At 37.4% G+C, this 21,803-nt stretch overlaps 1 protein-coding gene across 2 annotated transcripts in view; it reads right to left on the reverse strand.

The window, feature by feature from the left end:
• The window catches only part of LOC139145468 (bridge-like lipid transfer protein family member 2), a 90,538-nt gene that overhangs the window by 61,444 nt on the left and 7,291 nt on the right, over positions 1-21,803 (reverse strand). For both annotated transcript variants that reach the window (XM_070716666.1, XM_070716667.1), the window contains exons 8-27: positions 21,261-21,347; positions 20,659-20,704; positions 19,777-19,827; positions 15,833-15,912; positions 15,043-15,101; positions 14,489-14,613; positions 14,040-14,107; positions 13,385-13,548; positions 12,524-12,703; positions 11,614-11,737; positions 10,612-10,858; positions 10,318-10,424; positions 8,666-8,749; positions 8,084-8,328; positions 4,484-4,595; positions 3,544-3,635; positions 2,934-3,003; positions 1,675-1,761; positions 1,185-1,244; positions 557-653 (exon numbers count right to left, since the gene is read on the reverse strand). In XM_070716666.1, the coding sequence (XP_070572767.1) occupies positions 557-653; positions 1,185-1,244; positions 1,675-1,761; positions 2,934-3,003; positions 3,544-3,635; positions 4,484-4,595; positions 8,084-8,328; positions 8,666-8,749; positions 10,318-10,424; positions 10,612-10,858; positions 11,614-11,737; positions 12,524-12,703; positions 13,385-13,548; positions 14,040-14,107; positions 14,489-14,613; positions 15,043-15,101; positions 15,833-15,912; positions 19,777-19,827; positions 20,659-20,704; positions 21,261-21,347 (2,185 nt within the window). The remainder of the gene's footprint in view (positions 1-556; positions 654-1,184; positions 1,245-1,674; positions 1,762-2,933; positions 3,004-3,543; positions 3,636-4,483; positions 4,596-8,083; positions 8,329-8,665; positions 8,750-10,317; positions 10,425-10,611; positions 10,859-11,613; positions 11,738-12,523; positions 12,704-13,384; positions 13,549-14,039; positions 14,108-14,488; positions 14,614-15,042; positions 15,102-15,832; positions 15,913-19,776; positions 19,828-20,658; positions 20,705-21,260; positions 21,348-21,803) is intronic.

Consider the following 21,803-nt stretch of genomic DNA (forward strand, 5'->3'; position numbering starts at 1 on the left):
AATGAACAATTACCAGGTAGAGGATCACACCTATCTGACAGTGGTTAGCATTTACTAGGCGGCGGTTACTCTTAGAAAATGTAGTACCTCACGATTGTCAATATCGTAGTACACTCTTACAAGGTAGTGGGCTCACACCAACAACGCAGTAATCCATGCTTACAAGGCTGTAGATCACAATCACCATACACTGGTTCACTCTTACATGTACATGAACAGTGATTAGCACTTAATGGACAGAGGTTCACACAAATGAGTGGGCAGTTCATACTTACCTAGAAGTTGTTAACACTTACCGGCAGTACAGTTAACACAAGCCAGCCACACTTACCAGACTGTAGTTCATGCCTACCAGGCAGAGGTTTACACTTACCTGAAAGCACTTGGCAGTAACCAGGCAGTGGTTACACCATAGACAGTAGAGGGGAGAAAATTGTTACACTTACCAGGCAGTGGTTAACACAATCCAGTCACACTTACAAGGCTGTACCGGTACTTAAAGCTTCACACTTGCCTGAAACTGGTTAGCATTTTACCAGCCTGTGGTTACACTTACCAGGCAGTAGTTCTCCGTGAGCTTGTCTCAGTTCAGCCACTTTGTTGTCCAGCAGCTCTTTTCTCCGCTGACTTTCCTCCCGTTCATCTCTCATCAGCTGCAAGAGTCACATAAATTCACAACCATGAAATATTTATATGAACCTAACATTTATTCACACAGATTCCACAGATGGAATTTCACTTTTCTCTTCACAATATTCCTATTTGCTGTATTTGTGTTAATCTACATGGAAGTCAGGATATTTTCTCTGAATTTCCAAAATTGAGCATTACTGAACACTTTCTACTGTAACAGTTGTAGTTGAAACCAGTGGCATAAACAGTGTATGTTGTATTCTCACTTCTGCTGCAAGTTTCTGCACAATGTTTTGTGTTTTTATCAATTTCAAACATAGTTTTCACTTAGTGCAAAAATTATCACAAACATTATCCTGTTCATTCAAACATCATCCCTACAATAGAAGACATTAAATCCTGAGTTATGTAGCAACATACCTTTCTGTTTTCGTTACCATCAATTTTTTTTTATGTTGAAAAGTTATTTTCAATTTCTCATGGATTTGTGATACATTTAGAAAACACAATTAAGCATTTTTGTACAGTTGGAAGATGAATTTATTTAGTACCTCATAATTGTCACCAAGCTTGACTTCAAAAGTGTCATCAGTAAGTTTAAACACTGCACTCTGAAATGGGAAAACAAGCGAGATAAAATCAGGAAGCTGGAACCAGAAATCACGTCTCACAACCTCTTGGGAAAGAGTTGATCTTATCGCCATGATCTTCACACTATTTCAACGATTATATATTAAGCTGACCTTCAATTATACATGAAATGCGCTTACAAAAAATAATATCGCTGAGACACAACTACTTTCCCTGTTGGCAAATTTTTTACTCAAGGTCTTTCCTTTGCCTGTAATAGGCAAACAGCAACTTACCATCCCTCCAAGATATTAAAGAGAGATTTTGAACATCAAACAAGACAATAGTCAATGCTATAAAAAGAGATTAAATTTTTAATATGCAAACATTTTCAAAATCATTATCCTAGCATTAGTATTGTAAAAATAAATGTCAAGAATGATTATAAAAACAGTCAAAGTTGCATCCCACCTTAACATGCACAAGTATATCCGATGACAGCTTGCCACTTTTTGTTCGTTTGTGTACAGCTTTCAACCACTTGAAGATATTGATAATCTATGGTAACAAAACAATGGAATTTTGATATACAATGAGTCACTTGGGTGAAAAAGAAGTTCGAGTCAACACACTGCTCATATTCAAAGTGTCACAATCTATGGTTCATTATTTCCTTCTCTGTCTGTCTTGACTTAGTACAAACTTCAATAGACTGTCAAACTCACAGATCTCTTGAGGTAGAATTTGCTTCGGGGACAATTTTCCTGTCTCAAATTTTCACAACATTCATTTGGCCCATTTGTGGGTATACATTTTAAAGCTCTTGGAGTAAGCAGTCTTAGTTTTGTAAAAATCAGTAATTTTATTCAAACACCCCCCCCCCCCCCCACCCCACCCCCCGAGATAACACATGGATGGCGGACATTTTGAATTTCAAATATCTGTAAATATTTTGTAATTTGTTTCTCTAGTACCAAACTTTGCACTGTGACCCGCAATTTTATTCTTGATTTTGGAAGAGAATGGTTGAAAGTTTGTTTGAGGAAAGTTTGAGCAAAAGTTTACGGGTCTTTCATTTTCGAGGCACAAACTACCTTAACTACGTCATCATGTATGCATGAATAGTGGTTCAATCACAATGAAGCAGTCGTTCAAAGACGTACTCCTCTCAGCTTTCCACATTAGTTCTCATTGACATTGGCTGTATACATGCCGTTCCTCCTCTGATTTCCTTTGAAAGTTTCATTGTGTTAAGTGGTTTTGAGAGAAAGCTGATAAACAACATATGCCTTGAACCACTTGACATTTCAAAATCAAGATTAAAGTGTAATGTGAGACAGCCTGCACAGAACTGATCCTTTTGAACAAGTGATAGTCCTATAACAAATACTTCCCTCTGAAGTTCTCACTGAAATGCTGGGTAAATTCAAAAACTATTATTTCATTACACTGAAAGTTAAAAACACCTTTTCCAAGAGTCAAAAAATACACTTGGCTGCAAAACAAATGTAACTGACTTTAATGAAATATATTTTTCTTTTCTGTTAATCCGTGCGTCAGCTGTGAAATATCACATTGATGAATTAGAGTCTGCTGCGTGGCAATACGCTTAAATATAGTATTTTGATAATTCTATAAAAGTGTGCAAGGAATAAAATGTAAACAGTATATTCATTTGTTAGTCACATATTGGAACTATTTAACTCAACTATTGGAAGAAGACGGCATACCTGATCGTAATTACTGGCAAAGTCGTACTCGTGTGGGAAGACTACGTCCAAAGAATCGATGAAAACACCCCTATATAGAAGACAAAGGATGAACCCAAATTGAATTTATTGTGTTTCAACCTGATCACCCCCTAATTCCCTGTATAGAGGTCCAAACCGACCATTGGTAATAATAGGTTTGGGCCAAACCATTGTGGTTAAAGGTTTAAAGAAGTGGCTGTAATTTTTAGACTCATTTGTTTTGTCTTGGCAGTTGATATTTCCCATCTGTGAAATCAAACAATTACAATATCACGTCATATCTAGTGTAGGCAACTTATAGAATTGCCACTTTGAGTGCTTTTCTGTTCAATATCGTTTAACAAGAACATGTCTACGCTCACAGTAGTGCCATCATCCCTTCCTGTACTCCGTTTTCAGTGTCAAACATACTCACTTTATCACTTGTCGGTTGAAAAATGCACCCCTTCAATTCCTGCACTTATAACAACTTTGTTTTGACTAATGAAACACAATTTTTTTCAGATTACTTTTACTTGTAACATCAGTCAAAGTTTGACGAAAACAGTGAGATTACAAGATTCCCTGTGAATTCTTGACAATGTCTTACCATCCAGCATTGGACTTGGTCTTCAAGTTTTCAAAACTGTTCCTGTCTCTCTGGATGTTAACATTGTCCTGCAGTCTCTTGATGCATGGTTTCTGAAAAAATATAAAACATTTCGAAATAAAGATTGAATGTGCCTCAGGGACAGAGGCATGTATTCAGATTCTCAAAATTTTACAATATTTTACATGTAGTGGAGTCACATATAGAATGTGTTCCACGAGCGTTCACAGAGTTTGTACATTCACTTCCGTGAGACTAGTTTGCCGTCCACATGGACTCCTCGTAATTCAATAGAGGGCGCCAATGCAATGTCGCCCTCTATGTGTGTCATAGAAAACAAAGAGTCTCACAATCATGTAGAATTGACGCATGTATCTCATTAAGCCACTTGAGGCTGTCTCTGAAGGCCACTGCGTGGGCTAATGATTGACTTATACAACCTATTTATCTGCATTAAGTGCCCACAGTCAGGCTAGCGTCCACTCCAAACTTTCAATGAAAGTTAAAAATATCATGCAAGATTGTTTGTAATAATGACCTTCATTTTCCATCTATATAAAGAAAATTACTGGAAGGAAAGTCGTGAAAAGAATATTGGCAGTGTGCTAGTATCGACAGGTTGGGACCACAGTTATTTGCCTTAACATGGCTAGCCAACTGCACTCTTTTTGACCATGTCCCAGTAAGCACAAATCACAAATTTCTCAAGAAAATTACATATGCTCTAGACCCGAGCTCTTACGCAGATAAATAAGGTGACTGTAGGTGTATTACCAGCAGTGGTGGAAAGTTAAGCCATGTGCCTTTCACCAAGCCTTTCCTTGTCATCCGGAAGGGATGGTAAAAAGGGAACATGAACATAACATATATACCAGAGCTTGAACTTGTACAGAACTGTGTTTGTAAATATGCAGATTGTATCATTGCTATTGCTCATTACCTCAAGGGTGATGACTGGATGCCCATCAAAAAACAGAGCAGCTTCCGGTGAGGAGATTTCCATGACTTTTCCGTATTTCTTCACTTCCAGCTGATTCACATGGATTAAATTTCTGCAAAAAAGAGAATTGAAGAGTAGAGTACAAAAAAAAGACAATAATTTCATATCTAAAAGGATAAATGATAATTTTTTACCTTGACAGGGAGACGATTCAAATGATTAAACAAAAATCGTACTTTCTAACGGCAATCTCCCAAACTTTCCTGACAACATTTTTTTGTCATAAGCAATTACGCAATAGCATATCAATTAATGTCACATTCTTACAGCAGAGGAATGATATCAAGGCAGAGTCAGAGACTGAGATAATTCTACCATAGACCTTAGGGGTCTACGATTCTACATGATAAAGTGCTTACAGAACTCAGAGTAAGAAGTGGATTTGTTTGCTTCATGAATACTGGTATGAGAGCATATTGAATTATAATGTAGCAACTGATTTGGCCACATTCCCCCGTATTAACTTTTATATTTCATTTTCATTGCAATATTTGTATATTTCTGAGTTTGATTATTACAACATCTGTTCCATGAATTTTCAATACACAGTCTTATAAGTGTCTATTGAGGGATTTGGTGTGTTGTCAAACTCAAATACTGGTAGGTGTATATTTGATTGACAATTGCACACAAAGTAACTGTCATTAAATCGGGCTTTAAACTGATTGTCTGCAAGTTTGAAAACACCATACAAGCTTCATCAAGGGTCTATAGACTCAAAGCCACTTAAAATTCGGGGACTTTCAAGAACATTTTCAGCAATTAGGATTTCTTGAGGTTAAAAATACCATTTTCAAGATACCATTTTTTATGTATCTCTTCCAATACACATCATTTTTACGATATCACGACTACTTGTCTTGTCATTTTTGAAAACGGTGGGTGGATAATCGATTGTCCTGAATTTTCAAGGACTCAGTTTCATTTTCAAGGAGTTTTGCAAGACTTTCAAGGAGGTTTTATGATTCACAGACTTTCAAGGACTTTTAAGGAGTGTATGGACCCTCTTTAACACACTACTGTACAGATCAAAATAAGACTTTCATGGCCCCTGTGTAATATGGCTGTGAGCGTGATGACGAAAAAAGAATACGAAATTGACAAAAAAAAACATTTTTCTGGAACTTAACCAGTCTACAGCACCTCAAAACTCAAATATGGAAATAAATGAAATATGTATATCTTGACTTTTTTCACAAAAAAAATTAGACAGTATTGCGCAAAATTTCATCATTATTTGCACACAAGTCATCGTTGATGACACAGTCCCCGCTTGTCCATTTTGTTATAATCTTTGGTGTCTAGGTAGCTGTAGTCTAGGTAGCTGTGACATTGATGCAACGGGTGCATCAGGCCTGTGACTTGCATAATAAAGTAATCTGAGGAACGTTCAATAAATGACTCATCTCTGCCGGTAATGACCACTCAAGGAACTTTTGATTACATCACACATAACGATGCCCTTACTGCCTCCAGTGTCGTGATTGGCACATACTATACACATGGTTGTGGTGGAATTTTCGAAATGGTATGGGATCGGGTATGTTGTTGTAATCAGCCATTTCGGATCATATAATGAAACAATTAATGTGCACAAGAATGCAGCCATAGTACTTTATCTTCGTATCACGTTTGAACAAAATCAGTCCATCGAGGGACAGTGACCTATGTTTATGTTTCAAAGACATAAAAAATCACACCAAAATTTAAATCAAATGGCTGTTTATTGACCATATGGATCATAGCACAAAATTAGTAGACATGCATATGTATGCCATAGCACTTTATCTTTGTACCAAGTCTCAACAACATTGGGTAAAGAATATTTGCATATGATTAAGCCTCAAAGACATGAAAAAATCCAAAATGACCATCTGACAGCGATATTGGAAAAAAATGACAATCTGGCAGCCATATTGGAACATGTCACGAAGTAAATTGACATGTGCGATCTTTGTGCCAAGTTTGGACAAAATGGGTGTAATGACCTTTGAATTATGATTCAAAGACATGCAAAATTCCAACAAAATGGCAGTTCTGCAGCCATATTGGATCCTATCCCAAGCTTAATTGATACATGCATATGTACGCCATAGTGCTCTGCCTTTGTGCCAAGTTTGAACCAAATCGGTTCAAGGATGTTTGAGTTATGGTTCAAAGACATGAAAAAATCGCAAAAAAATGGCCGCCTGTTGGCCATATTGGATCATATCACAAAATAAATTGGTGTTCATATGAAGGGCATAATGTTTTGCTTTTGTGCCAAATTTGAACAGAATCGGTTCAAGGATGTCTGAGTTATGGTTCAAAGACATAAAAAATCGCAACAAAATGGCCGCCTCACGCCCATATTGGATCGTATCGCAATATAATTCGACATGCATATGTAGGACATAGTGTTATGCCTTTGTGTCAAGTTTGAACAGAATCGGTTCAAGGATCTTTGAGTTATGGTTCAAAGACACGAAAAATCGCACACAAAATGGCCGCCTCGTGGCCATATTGGATTGTATCACAAAATAATTTGACATGCATATGTAGGCCATAGTGTTATACCTTTGTGGCAAGTTTGAACAGAATCTGTTCAAGGATGTCTGAGTTATGGTCCAAAGACATGAAAAATCGCAACAAAATGGCCGCCACGCGCCCATATTGAAACATATCGCGAAATAATTTGACATGGATATGAAAGCCATAGTGTTATGCCTTTGTGCCATGTTTGAGCAGAATGTGCTCAAGGATGTCTGAGTTATGGTCCAAAGACATGAAAATCGCAACAAAATGGCTGCCACGCGCCCATATTGAAACATATCGCAAATTAATTTGACATGGATATGAAAGCCATAATGTTATGCCTTTGTGCCATGTTTGAGCAGAATGTGCTCAAGGATGTCTGAGTTATGGTCCAAAGACATGAAAAATCGCAATAAAATGGCCGCCTCGCGCCCATATTGGATCGTATCACAAAATAAATCGACATGCATCTGTAGGTCATAGTGCTATGCCTTTGTGCCAAGTTTGAACAAAATCAGTTAAGCAGTGTCTGAGAAACTGTTGATGACGGACGGACGGACGGACGGACGGACGGACGGACGGACGGACGGACGGACACCCGGACGGGACCCAATCTATAAGTCCCCGCCGGACTTCGTCCGCGGGGACTAAAAACACAAAGCAGGCATGCCTAGGAACCTGAAAACTGAATTTGAAAGCTATTGGATTACGATTTTATGAAATATATGATGTTCTGATAAAAGAAAGATGAACCTGCTCTGAAAATTTGCATATGCAAATATTATGATAATGCAATAATCTTATGAGTTCCACAAATTTGGTCTACAGACAGACGGATGGGCAGACGGATGGACGGACAGACAGACTGACACACGCACAAACTGGCAGAGTGATGACACTGGCCCCCTTATGTGCCTCCGGCATGCACAGGGGGCCACAAAACAACTATTCAATGTTGATACTCTTGGCCTGTTTCGTATGAAGCTACCGATGAGATAATGATATATCACTGACACAATACTGCACCTTTGTGTTCTTGATATTGTATAGTGAAACTGCAACTCTTGGATTTCAATAGTAACATTTACGGAACCGCTGGAGCTTGGAGGCGACTTCTCTCCTATGAGGATTTCTCGAGAGGGCGACCTCGGAATGCTATTCTTAATATTGCTGATGTGTTCTAAGACCTCCTTGGTGCTGTGATAGATTGTCATGTGATCTGTGGGCGTCCACTCCATGCAGAACTTGTGAGAAATTTCGCAAGTAAGTTCCTGAGAGCCGACAGAAAAAGAAATGAGTTTTGGAAAAATGGAAAACTGAGTCTTACTTAATAATAAGACCAACTTTTGTCTTATCTTTCAAAACATTTTTTTTTGCTATGCAAGTAATTAGGGTGTTTCCAAATTATCATCTTCATTTGTAAAAACTCTAAAGACATTTGGCAGAAAGATGTAAAAATAGAAATCAGAAGGGACTTAATCACGCAATGGTACTGAATACAATCTCAATGTGTTGCAAAGATGTGAAATTTGAATGAAGAGCTGCAAACTGTAGACAAATCAAAAAATTACAGGTGCACGCTCTTGAATTCACACAGAGGACACATACCTTTGAAGGTTGGAATTTCCAGTTCATTTTCTCCATGTTGAGAATGCCCTTGTTTAGCTTACAAAACGGTACACAGTCGTGATTCTAGACAACAAAAAACAACGTGTGAAGTGGATCAGTGTATACTCAGGGAAGTCAACACTTGCCTGTGAAATTTGTATTTCACACATCTGTTCTGAAAACAGATTCATGTGCACTAGTCAGACTGTCCTTCACACAACAGAGAACAATGTTTTGAAGAATCTGATGTTATATTCAATAGTTACTATCTTTAGATAATTCACGCCAGCAAAATTGTTCTAATTTTCTGAGGTGTGATACTGAAAGGGTCATGATGTAGACCTCCCATGAACTCACAGGTTTTTAGTCATTACACATGTACAAGCTATTTAACTGGTGGCTGCATACATCACAAATGTTAACACTCACTGACTCACATGTTCAGAGCAAGGCATTGATTTTACCCAATTTCCAATTTTAGCCGTACATGCATTGTGTTCATGTTCTTGTAGTGTGGTTGTGTTAACTGTAGAAAGTACTTTATCAGGAATCAAAGAAACATTCTTTAGGTGTGAACGTAGTGTGCACCTTGAAAGTGAGAGACATACTCTTTATCTCAAAATTTTGTCAAGGAATATTTCAACCACTCTTTTTCAAAATAGAAAAAAAAAAAATTGGGTCACAGCGCAAATTTTGGTACTAGAGAAACAAATTACTCAAGATTTACCGATATTTAAAATTCAAAATGGCCTCCATCCATGTGTTAACTCTATGGAGAAAAATATAAATTTTTGATTTTCAAAAAAAATGCTAAGACAGTGAAAATTTTCTTACACCAAGAGCTTTAAAATGAGCCCCCCACAAGTGATAGATCGGAGTAGAATAATGTAAACGTTTGAGTCAGAATATCTGTCCCCGAGGTGCATTCTACCTTAAAGGGGTAGCTACATACCTTTTAGACACTTTCAGATTTTTACCTTTTTCTCAATTGAACACGTCCCAAACCCCAACAAAGTATATATTTTCTGAAAGCCATGATATAGAGCTATCCGACGAAGCACAGTACATGGTCATTATTTGCATAAGAGTCACGTGACAAGTGTTTTGCTGAACCTTCCAAAAACCGGTTTTTCCCGCCTTATGCGAACATGCTGCAAGATTTCCAGTTGGAATTTCTTCATTGACAAGCCTTGACAATATCCTTCAAAACTGTGTCTGCGATTTTCTTTTATATGCCTTTGTTTTTTTTTATGCGCTCTTAAAGGTGTTAGATGAAGGTGCTTTTCAAGAAATTTTAATTATCACGCCATATAATTTGAATGGAGCCTCCGAGAAAAAATCGCAGACACGGTTTTGAAGGATATTGTCAAGGCTTGTCAATGAAGAAATTCTAACGGGAATCTTGCAGCGTGTTTGCATAAGGCGGGAAAAACCGGTTTTTGGAAGGTTCAGCAAAACGCTTGTCACGTGACTCTTATGCAAATAATGACCGTGTACTGTACTTGGTCGGATAGCTCTATATACCGGTAAGGGCTTCAGAAAATGTATACTTTATTGGGGTTTGAGACGTGTTCAATTGAGAAAGAAATAAAATCTGAAAGTGTCTAAAAGGTATGTAGCTCCCTTAATCAAGCAAAAGAAATACCACTGACCTTGGACAATTTTTGAACTCGGCTGAAATGAATTCCATCCAAGTATCCCTGAGATATTCCACTGTTAGAGACAGCCACTACATTGTCAATACGTAACATTAAACACTCTGAAACAGCAAAAACAGCTCACTTTTAAAGACAGTCCCTAAATTGTCTATCTGTAACATTAAACATTCTGAAATATAAGTTTAAAACATGTCACATCATCGCGCTAAAGGCCCAGTATCTGTGTGTTAATGCAAATTTTCTTTGACAATATATTATCCAATTTGCATTCATTTCATTAGTACTCACCATTGACAGAGTTACACACAAATGCATTGCAATCGTTCAACTTGAACTTGACATTAAGGCTCCTGACTTTCTTTATAGCTCTCTTTGTTGGCGATGTTGGCAGTGGTGACTGAGCGAGGGCAGTCTCTCGGAGCATTTTGAAAGTTCCCAGGATCTGCTCCGTCAGATCCAGGATCTCGTTGGAACATTCTAGTTGCAGAAACTTGGTCTCCGCTTCCAGCTCTACTGTGTTTTCTGAAGAGCAAAACTGAAAGAGAACAAACATGCCCAGGAAACAATCAGCAAAGTCTTTTAAATCTTTCTCAGGGGTGAAAAATCATTTTCAAGATCAGCAAGCCCATGGGATACAGATCACTAGCCCCATATCACTTCCCTCCAACCCACTACTAACCAATTTACACTGCCTACAATAATCTATACGCTAATCTGTTCAACTAATGGAAGTAAAAATCTACCAGCTCAGTCATAAAAGCTACTACTGAGTAACCTACGACTTGGGCTGGTGGATTTGCCCACCCCTATTTCTGTGGTAGCAATAAATTTTGGATATATGTTTTTAGGATAACCCAAAACAAGTCATTGAATTTGAAAGATGCAAAATGAGAAATATGATATTTAAATCTAGAGAGTAGTTGTCGTGCCAACAAGCTAAGTATAACCTTCAAACAGTTTTCATCAAGTTCTCTCTGAACACAGACAATGTAAATCATGAAGATACAACATAGATAGTCTCAGACCATATTACACGTGAACAGTTGAGCCAACACTTTGTGGGCAAGATTACCAGAGTTCAGAAAGTGTCACTAAATTCAACAGCAGCCTTTCAGAGAGAGAAAAGTCTTTGATGGGCATCACTGTACAACTAAGATACCATATTGTGGGGCAAGACGGCTGCATGGGTCTCTTTCTGAGTGTATAAACTCAACCCAACCACCCATTTTCGATGAAAATAGGTGCTCTGTAGCACCCTTATGTGACGGACATACACCTACACGTACTTACATTGATATCTATAAGATGCATAGCGTAAGGCGTTCCCCAGAGATGTTTGTTGATTGAGAAATGTCCTGAGTATTTGGCAGCTTCCCCGACGTAGCAGTACAACTGCTCACCATGGATCTTGCCCCTAGAAATGGAACACACAAGAGTGATAGTGTTACCGCCTAAGAATCCTGTTCAACTCAAACCACTCTCACACTGGACAAAACCAGTGATTTTATTGATTTGGTGAGAGTGTGTTGAAGTTTCATTTAGGAAAGTTTGAGTGAAAGTACACATATTTCCCTTTCAAAGCCCATACTCCCTTAAACTACAATAGCAACCTGCCTACAGATGGTCAATAGTAATTAAGCTCCATAAGCTGTATCTTTCAGCTATTTTTTCAGAACTTTTGTTTTGTGCTTTCCCTACACTCTCTACATTGAATCCCTATTAAAACTGTAATTTAAAGCCAAGTATTTAGCATATCAACAAACCTATATGAGTATAACCTCCATTGTTATTATTGAAAATTGTATTCAAATCCAGACTAGAATTCATTTGTAAACAATTAACAATGATCACTACACACATACATGTACAAGGTGTGTTGACAAACAGAATACTTGAAATTTCAGCATGAAAAATGGATTAGGGTCAGACATGGTAGTTGATATACAGAAGCAGAATACTGAAAAACTTGCCACAAGTTACAGCTTATGTCCCTTTAACTACCATGAAGTGTACATGCCAATTGATCTTTTGAATTATGAATCAGTTTACACTTGCATTACTCTATGCACTTCACCTCCATACAGTCTGTACTGATCAGCTGAAGATCTGGAGACAATACAGCTTCAACTACAGAAAGACCAGGCTGCACTACATTACTTTTTATGGGCATACCGACCATGCTCCTTAGAAATCAACCCACCTCACATATCGCTGAATTGTCGTATGTGTGCTCTCAGATCGGATATGTGCCTCTGCAAGCACGGTACTGGCCACGGCTGAAAACTTTGGTATGTCTGGCTGACTCACGGATGCCGACAGGTTGAAAACGTTGACTTCCAGATCTATTGGCAGCTTCAAGCCACTTAGTATAGATTTTGGCCTGAAGAGTAGCAGTATAAATGAAGAAATAATTATGCCAACTACTGTACATGCAGGAATATGAGGTGATGAATTCAGCCCAAAAAGGGTAACAAACAGTTACTGTTTCGCTGATGTGGTAAAAATGCAGAGATGTACACTCCATACAGAAGATTTTATTCAATATGAACGGCTAGGTGCCAGTATGAGTGTATGCCTATGTACCTGTATTTTGCTCAGTTCATGAAACCAATGATAACACATGAAATTTTTTGAGGAGGTTCTTCATACACTATGCTTTCAGTTCATGGTCAACAAATAGTCAACTGGTGAAACAACTCAATGTGCAGATAGTGTCCTGCTATGTTTGCCAGCCAATTTCGAGGTGAGAAGACTCTGACCTGCTTGATGTGAGTGCGCTGTCACCATGGCTCTCTAAGAACAGACCAACATTTGTGACATGTGTGTGATCCATTAGGAAAGTTTTCCACTGACCTCTAACTACCGGCAGTCATGCCAGGACTACATTAACACAAGCCGTTCACAACATAGACACGGCATTCAGGGCACACACACACCATGACACAGTAAGTCACATCTCTCAATTTGTCATTGTGACTACGATGAGAATGAAATTCTGGCATCCATTTTGGAACTTCAAGAAGTGTAAAACAAAGAAACACGGGATGAATATGGAACTCACTTCAATTTTTCAGTGAGCTCATTCATCTCTAAGTGATCTTCTGTCTGTTTCCATGGCAACAAAAAGCTGTCCAGCAGCTGGTACCAGACAGTCACTTCATCTTGTAAATATTGCACGTGACAGGAGTCGACCAATAGCACACCACTTCCACAGCTATCTGTTAACTGTAAGGTATAAGTTATGTACATCATTACAGTGTATCTATCAGTGATATATATATATATATATTATATATATATATATATATATATATATATATATATATATATATATATATATATATATATATATATATATATATATATATGTGATATCTATTAATTACATATGTGTGTTAATGTGTGTGTGTGTGTGTGTGTGTGTGTGTGTGTGTGTGTGTGTGTGTGTGTGTGTATATATATATATATATATATATATATATATATATAATACTATATACATTGTGTGTGTGTGCATGTGTGTGTGAAATATAATATAATCATGGTGGAACTGTAAATGTAGTTCCCATGATATTTTACACAGATATGAAATATGATTAGATAGCATGCTAGAACTGTTAGTGTACTTCCAATAACATTTGACACTTCCCTTTGATCTTGAATATATAACAAGAGTGTTTATGATAATACGATGTACATATGCACTTATACTGTACCTTGACATCTGTCTGTAGTTTTGTCAGAGAAAACAGTTTCAGCGGTGAAATGTTGGTCAGCTCAATATCTGAATAATAAAGGAAAAAACCAATACTGTTAGCATCAGATTTTGTATAAACCTATTCTTTTCTGTACTTAAATTGCAATCTTCACTGGTACAACAGAATATAGTGTGAAAGAGAAAGTTTAAAGAAGTACGGTATACTCTGTCATCAAGAGGGCACTTTATATGACTGCACTGGTCATAATAATAGTCTACGTGCTACACACTGTAAGGTGGCTGATACTAAAGTCATGTGTATATTCTTGCATATCTCCTGTTGTGAATGTTCAACAAGACTGCTTCTTTTCCTTAAGAATGTGTCACATGATTTCATATCCAGAACAATGTCTTCTCCATCACATTACAGGCACCATCACCTCTGATCATGGATGCTACAGTACTTACCAGAGAAGACAGACTGCAGCGTCGTCTTTGGTAAGATGATGTCCTTGGCCACGCCAGTTACACCTTCTGAATTGGTGTCCACTTCACAAACCAATGATATCGAACCCAAATGAAGGCATAACGACCTGCCATAGGGCATTGAAAAACATTGTTATTGTACAAGTCAATTCAATACAGCTTGCAGATGGTGAAAAGAAATTAGTATAGAATGGCTTTTTTCAATTTTAATTCGTGATCACAAAATAGTTCACCTTGACTCGCCCTATGAACTCATTTCCATCAATCTGGAACACTTTTCCCTATTTCTCATTGTCTTCATTTTGGAGGACATTAATAACACTGGTGCAGATGACGAAATTACATGTAAACATTTTTACATACATGTACGTTTTTCCAATCATAAACCATAACTTTGGTATACCTATCAGACCATGTACGTTCATTCCTGTTCATGTACAAGAATACACGACTAATATTAATCTTCTTTCTCCCAAGTTGTAGTTATTGCTATGGCTTGTCTACGAAGCCTGGTAGAAAGAGGACTAAAAACCCACCTGTTTTTGCTTTGTACGGACACCTTGGCACTGGCTCCATTCACATCAACTTTAACTGACTGTGAATAGAAAAAACAAGAAATATGTACCAATTCAAAGATGTATTTCACGATTATGCCCAGTCATTTTCATTTGGCACTGAAACTCTGATTAGCAGTGAAGATTTGGTGATTCTTCCATTTTCTAATTGTTTCCTTTCATTCTATTCATGACTCTTGAGAACTTATCATGCATTTTACATAATGGCCTGTAACGATGGTTACTACAGATCAAAATTTTTGGCCAGAACTTAAAAACGGAATAAATTTCTTTACCATATAATGGTAACCATTGTCAATATGCATGATTTGTGAATTGTGAGAAAACTTGAGAAGTTTAACATGAGAATTAAAAATGTTCCATTCATCTGCCACTCTGTCTGACCAAATACTTGTCATGCAACGCTTTTACATGCAGCATTAAAATTCATGATCTTTGTGGATCATGCTGATTTGAACGTGATATGAAATAAAGGTGACAATTTCTATGATATCGTTACCATATGTACATGTAAGTGTGCACATAAACACACGGAGTCTCCCAAAAAGTTCTCTGTCTTATCAAGAAATGTCAATTTCCTTGAAGGAGTGTGACAGCCTTTTTTTTAAAAGGGCAGCGCAAACACTTTCCGTTTTGCCTTTGGGCTGTTCCTTTCATTCTCTGATTAAATGGCCCTCATGGGGATACTGTTTGTTCACACAATGACATACAAAAATAAACTGGAAGTCAGTCAAGGTAGCGAAAAGCTTACCTGAGGCAGTAGTTTCATGACGGTGTTCAGCTTATCTGTATTTCTTGTCGACAGTGTTTCAGAGTTACTTGTTGCAATTTCTGTGCATAAGTAAAAGAGTGCAAAAAGAATAATGACTAGACTGAACAGACAAAATCAGATGCTGCACTCTTTTTCTGCTTTTTTCCCTTTTCTTTTTAGCAGTTAAAGGGAGGGGGTTGTCCTGTCTTCGGCTGAGTGACTTTCCTGTTGATAAAACATTGCCTCTTCCAAGAAACCGGTAATGAATGTCAAGCAAAAGTCTTGGGCAAATTCAACATTTGATGCATGTTCACCAGTTTTGTAGCTATTCAATAACTGCAAGACTTTGCCAAATAAACTTTGGTTGTGTCCCTTTGTTTATATACACCTGCTTTAACCACAGTCACTAGTTTCTGTACAACCACCATTTTAAAAACTGAGGATATGCAAAAAGGGATATTTGGATATGTTGTTCATACATGCAGCAACGGACCTGTTGTATGGGTCCCATATGCACAGCTGCAGACAGCACGACCTCCTCCCTTTAAATTCAGCCAACAGATATACCCTCTACAATCTACAGTTTCATTTTTTTGACAATTCTATCAGTATTTAGCTTCAAGGTTTTGTAATGGCATCTTGAAAAAACATCAGTGTACAGGGTCAACACAGCCAACCTATGTGTAAAGGGAAACTTATTGAAAACACTGGGGGAGAAGGTGCTGGGGATGAGCCTTGTCAACTACATTTACACCAGATATGGAAAGTACAGTAAAAGGTTGGCTATGACAGTGTTGTGATGGGGAGATTTAAGATCCAAGGAATGCAGCCTTCCTATATGTACATTTGTCTTCTGACAACTGTTTTCAGAAAACTAAATTTGTGTGTGTGTGACCTCTGTTGACCCATCTGCCTACACAAGAAGAGATTTTTTTGATCTTAATCAGTTCAAAGTCACGCATGCAGAAAGATATTTTACCACAAGGATAACACATCTGTTTCCTTGTATCCTCTCTGAACTCATGCCTCTTCAGCATTAATGGATTCTTGGCATTCATTCTACAAACATCTGTGGCTGACACGATCAGCTTCAATGGTCAGTTGTCAGAAAATTGATATACCGGTACAATATAAACCAATATGACTTAAATTCCTTCAAATATGTGCAGTTTTACTCTGTTTGAAATTCGAGTGAAACCTGACAAAACAACAAAATGCTAAAGCTAAGGCACCTTAACAAAGACAGGAAGTATTCCTGGCTGATATCGGTGGCTTTATTGAAAATTTCCATTGCATACGGTGATAATTTTCACTTCAGCTGGCGCCTATTTTTGAAACTCAATTAACTATATTAAGTCCTTTTGGCACCTAATAATTCAAATGCACAGAAATTATCAAAGTACAGATTTATTCTATTTATTACATAACTCTCTATGATTTGATAACCTTTGGATTTGTATTGCCTTTCTAATGGTCAAATTAACAGCCTGGTTACAGTACAGTAATCTGCACAATAGCAAATCATTTGAAATGCCTTTTGTGTGGTAGACTTTTATCTCTTCAATTGAAAATTGTGATTTTATTTTCACACTTCACTCATTAACCCTTTGAGCACTGTAATTTTCTCCCGCCAAAATTTCAATGCAAAATATTACCAATTTTCATGAATTTTTCTGTAATTTTTTGGTAATTTTGGACCAAATGGACATCACATTTCATTGGCTACAGTTTGTTCTCAAAATTTTGGCAAAAATCTGAGAAAAATTGACTGGGAATTATTTATAAAGGGGACAAAAATAGACTTTGGCGCTCAAAGGGTGAACACCTAAGCCTGCTACTTGCGATCCTCCTATCTTCTTCATCAGTTTTCAGAGTGTTTGTCCTTGAATTCACAAAGCAATCTAGGCTGCATCAACATCATGCTTTCTGGCCTGGCATTATATCACTGTACACAGTTTTTGCATCATTTCTTCTGCATATGAACAGAGCATTCTCCTTGTTACCCTAGAAACCTCTGACATCCCTACATTTCTGTTATCAATGGTATGACCCACTCTAAAGCAGGTAACTTGTCTAAACCAAAGACAGGCATTGAAAGGTTACATTCGTCCAACAGCACATGCTATCCTGAATTTCACGGTATGAAATATTGCAATAATTTGTCTTCATGATGTTTCTTTTATGTAAAACATACATTTCTCCTTCAACCCCCCTAGGGTATGTTGAAATATAGAGAATAAATGTTAAATACACAACAGTTTGCACATGAGGCCAGGAAGAATAATTACATAGTTCCTAAAATTCCCATTCTACTTTAGCCAATTTGGGTTTTTTTGAAATTGTGGCGCACTGTATTGCAGTCTTTAGGGCATATTTTTAACATTTTTTTTGTTTCTAATAGGAGCATGTGGAAATCTCAGACTTTGTTCTGTCAACACTGTGCTAGTATATGTAATGCCTCTATTATTGTGGACAGTTTGTAAAATCTAGACTCCAATTCATCAGTAACAATGTAACTAGTGGGAGATTTGGCTGGTTTGTAGAAAAGAAATTTAAATATTTCACTCACAACCTCTGTAGCTTTGTTGAAAAAATCTGAGGAACAGTCCTTTTTTTCTCTGGTCTAATGTTAAATTTTCATGTTGATAATGAATTTTATTCTGAACTAAAATTCAGCCATAAATTATGACATAAAACATTATACACATACATTTACAGGCCGGCTGCAGCGGCCATTGGACCCTAGGCATTTTAATTCGGAAGCAGCATCTTATAGCAACTTTTTTTACATACAGTAAAATATAACTGGAAAATATGTCAAAAATGACAGCCAGTGAAACTTCAATGCAGTCTTTTTCAACCTGTACCAACAGTCCTATACACCTATTCTAGGTTAAGTGACTTTTTGCACCTACATTGAGTGTATGTACTTGAAATGCAACTCTCTCCTCCACTATTGCGTAACCAGGTCTGACATTTACACTGAAAGCAAGAATGATTCAGGTGACGAAATATGGATATGAAATCTGAGCACAGATGTACACATCAAAGCATCGCTATTGTGTACACTTTATTCACATCCCCAACTATCAAAAACAACTTCTGTCAGTGCTCCTTGTGCAGTATCGTCTCGGGAGACAGTTAATTGGATTGACATAATGAACACAATTTGAAGTTACTGTTTCATCTCTCAAGTGGATGAATTAGTGTCACCTACTTGTTGCGTGATTTGTACAATGGAACACAAAAGTAGGTCAATTCAATGATCCCTGAAGTAATGGCAACTAAAATTTCAACCACTAAGATGCCATACACAGGGTCCACACCCTGCAAAGTCACATAGAATTCACAGACTTTTTCAGCAATTTTCAAGGACCCGTCCGGTCCATAATACTGTTTTCCAAATATCTTTTTATATCATTAAACACTACAGGTTATCTTGCTATTTCGAAAAATTGTGGATGTATTATCAATTTTCCAGGATTTTCCAGGGCTCAATTTCATTCCCAGGACTTTCGAGGAGGCCCTAAATTCAAAGACTTTCAAGGGCTTTCCAGGAGCATATGGACCCCACATACATTGGTAGTCATGTGCATGTCTGTTACTCGTACACATGTACACATAAGCACATATGAAATAACACAAAGGGAAAGACAATTAAATCATTGAAATGTCAAATGTACGTGTAAGCAAACAAAAAAATATAAACACTACAGATTTTGAGCTTGGATGTAGACGCCAGGGTGTACATGAAAATCTAAGACTGTGTCACTGGTTTACAACACGTCTGTACACTTCAGTGAAGAGCTTGTCACTCAGACACGAGCAAAATAACCTAACTTGAGGCACAAATGCTGTTGCTATAAAATTGATAAGAAAGAGAAAGTATACCGTCAATTTTTTCCAAGAAGCAATCAAAACTTTCAACATTGGTAAACACTGACCTTCAATTTCCGGAACTTCGCTACTTGTTTTAAAGTTTGTGTAAAGAAAACCTGTCAGGAATGTAAAGACAATAAAATTAACGAAAAATCACAAAGTAATCACACTGCACATAAACATTTTATATACAATGTAGCACAGCATATTAAGATACCTGTACATGACATTTTGGTACAATGCACGACATATAGCGCGAGCCGACTATATAGCTATATGTCGCCGAACTTTCAGATATGGATATTTTGTCACAGTTGCCAGAAGTCATCCCATTGTTATTTTAAACTTCTTGGTCTACCTCATTAGAACACCCTCGCTTATTACAGCCTGAACTTTGGCAAAGAATATCTGACATACCGTTACAGTGACGAAGTGTCAATTTATTTGTGTATGAACTAATACTAGCTTAATTTTACTGGGCGGCATGTTTTGTCTCGACTCATGCTGAATCAAGCAAAAGTGCACAGTGTGCTGTTGCCCTAATGCAATGATTTGTGTACCAAATGTGCTGCTACAGAAGAGTCTTTCATCATCGACCCCAACTTATTTTAACCAAGAAGTGAGTTACAGACCAAAACTTTATCTTTGAAACAACGTTGACCGTTTCAGATTAAGTTTAGATGTAGGAATGTTCAAATGCACCGACTGGGCAATTTTCGAAAATGCTGGTTTAGGGGCCCATTTCAGCACCGCTATCAGTGCTAAAACAGTGTTTTAGCATCAGTCGAATGAGCTCTCGTCCAATCAGAATGGCGCATGGTAGCATGATATGATATAATCTGTATTATACTCTGACTATTGAGAATGTTGAAAGGTCAAAGTTCATGCTTTTTTTGCCATTGATGCCTGTTGTTTACAATGCTTTCAAATGTGGTACACGTACTCACCTTCATATAATTCAACACTTGGTTTACTGACTGCTATCTGCACATACTGGAAAGATAATAAAAGTGACAGAAATGCATCATGTTTGTGGAAAACGCTTGTACATGTAACTACATACAGCATGTTTTGGTGAAGAGACAAAAGTTTCATTTACAAAAAAGTATGCTCTAACAAAGTTATATGCTCAAACAAAGTTGTACATTACAAGCATAATATTTAACATAGTTTCTCCCTGTGTAAATTAACTTTAATTTGATAGGGCCTCAGGCCCTTTAGTTGCATATTTTGATAATACACTATTTTTTTTTTATGTCAATATCACATATGTTCTTGTTTTACTCCCAAACTTAGCTTGTCAACACAGAGTCAATACGTGTTATGCACTATTACTGTTTACGTTTTGAATTCTAGTCCGGACCAGAATTCACTTGTCATCAATAACGACAGGCTGAGTTGATGAGCTGAAGATTGTGTCTCAACAGGCTTTGGTGAGTGGGATACGAAAATTTAGTTGTCTTTGAAAACAAAAATGGTGGAAAGAGTCATCAAAAGTTAACAGCTACTGTCCCTTTAGATAATGTCCAAAGAAAGGAAGGTTACTCACTGTTGGCACTCTTTCAATCAAATCCACACCAAACGAGAGCTGGACCATACATGAAAAGTCGGCGATGCAGGCTCCATCAGGACCAGCCTGTAGGTGAAATCAATGTTTGTGAGTCGTCTCGCTTGTTTTGATTGTATTATCAAAATTTTACAATGCTTATCAGTGTTGAAGTAAGTCCTGCCTAGCTCGCTAATCGGTTTAACCAAAAATTTGAATGGCACCTGGTACAAAGACACCCACATGCACTGATGCCCAGAGAAATATGTGTATTTCCATATGCACTTGTACACATACATGTAGATTTGTTTGCACTGCTATCACGTGATCTTTCGGGCGTACTGAGTGCATAGAACACATCACAACTTTTTCATTCCATAGTAGAACATTGGTAATGCTTGGCAATTGTTTCACTGTTTTTTTAGTGGAGCACGCCTGAGTAGTACATTCAGTTACCAACATCTCGTTTCATGAAAATCGAAAATTGTATTGTCTTTCCAATGAGTTAACATAGGATCAGCCATTTTGAATTTCAAATATTGATAT

The sequence above is a fragment of the Ptychodera flava genome, chromosome 12, assembly GCF_041260155.1.
Source record: "Ptychodera flava strain L36383 chromosome 12, AS_Pfla_20210202, whole genome shotgun sequence".
Classification (NCBI taxonomy): Eukaryota; Metazoa; Hemichordata; class Enteropneusta; family Ptychoderidae; genus Ptychodera; species Ptychodera flava.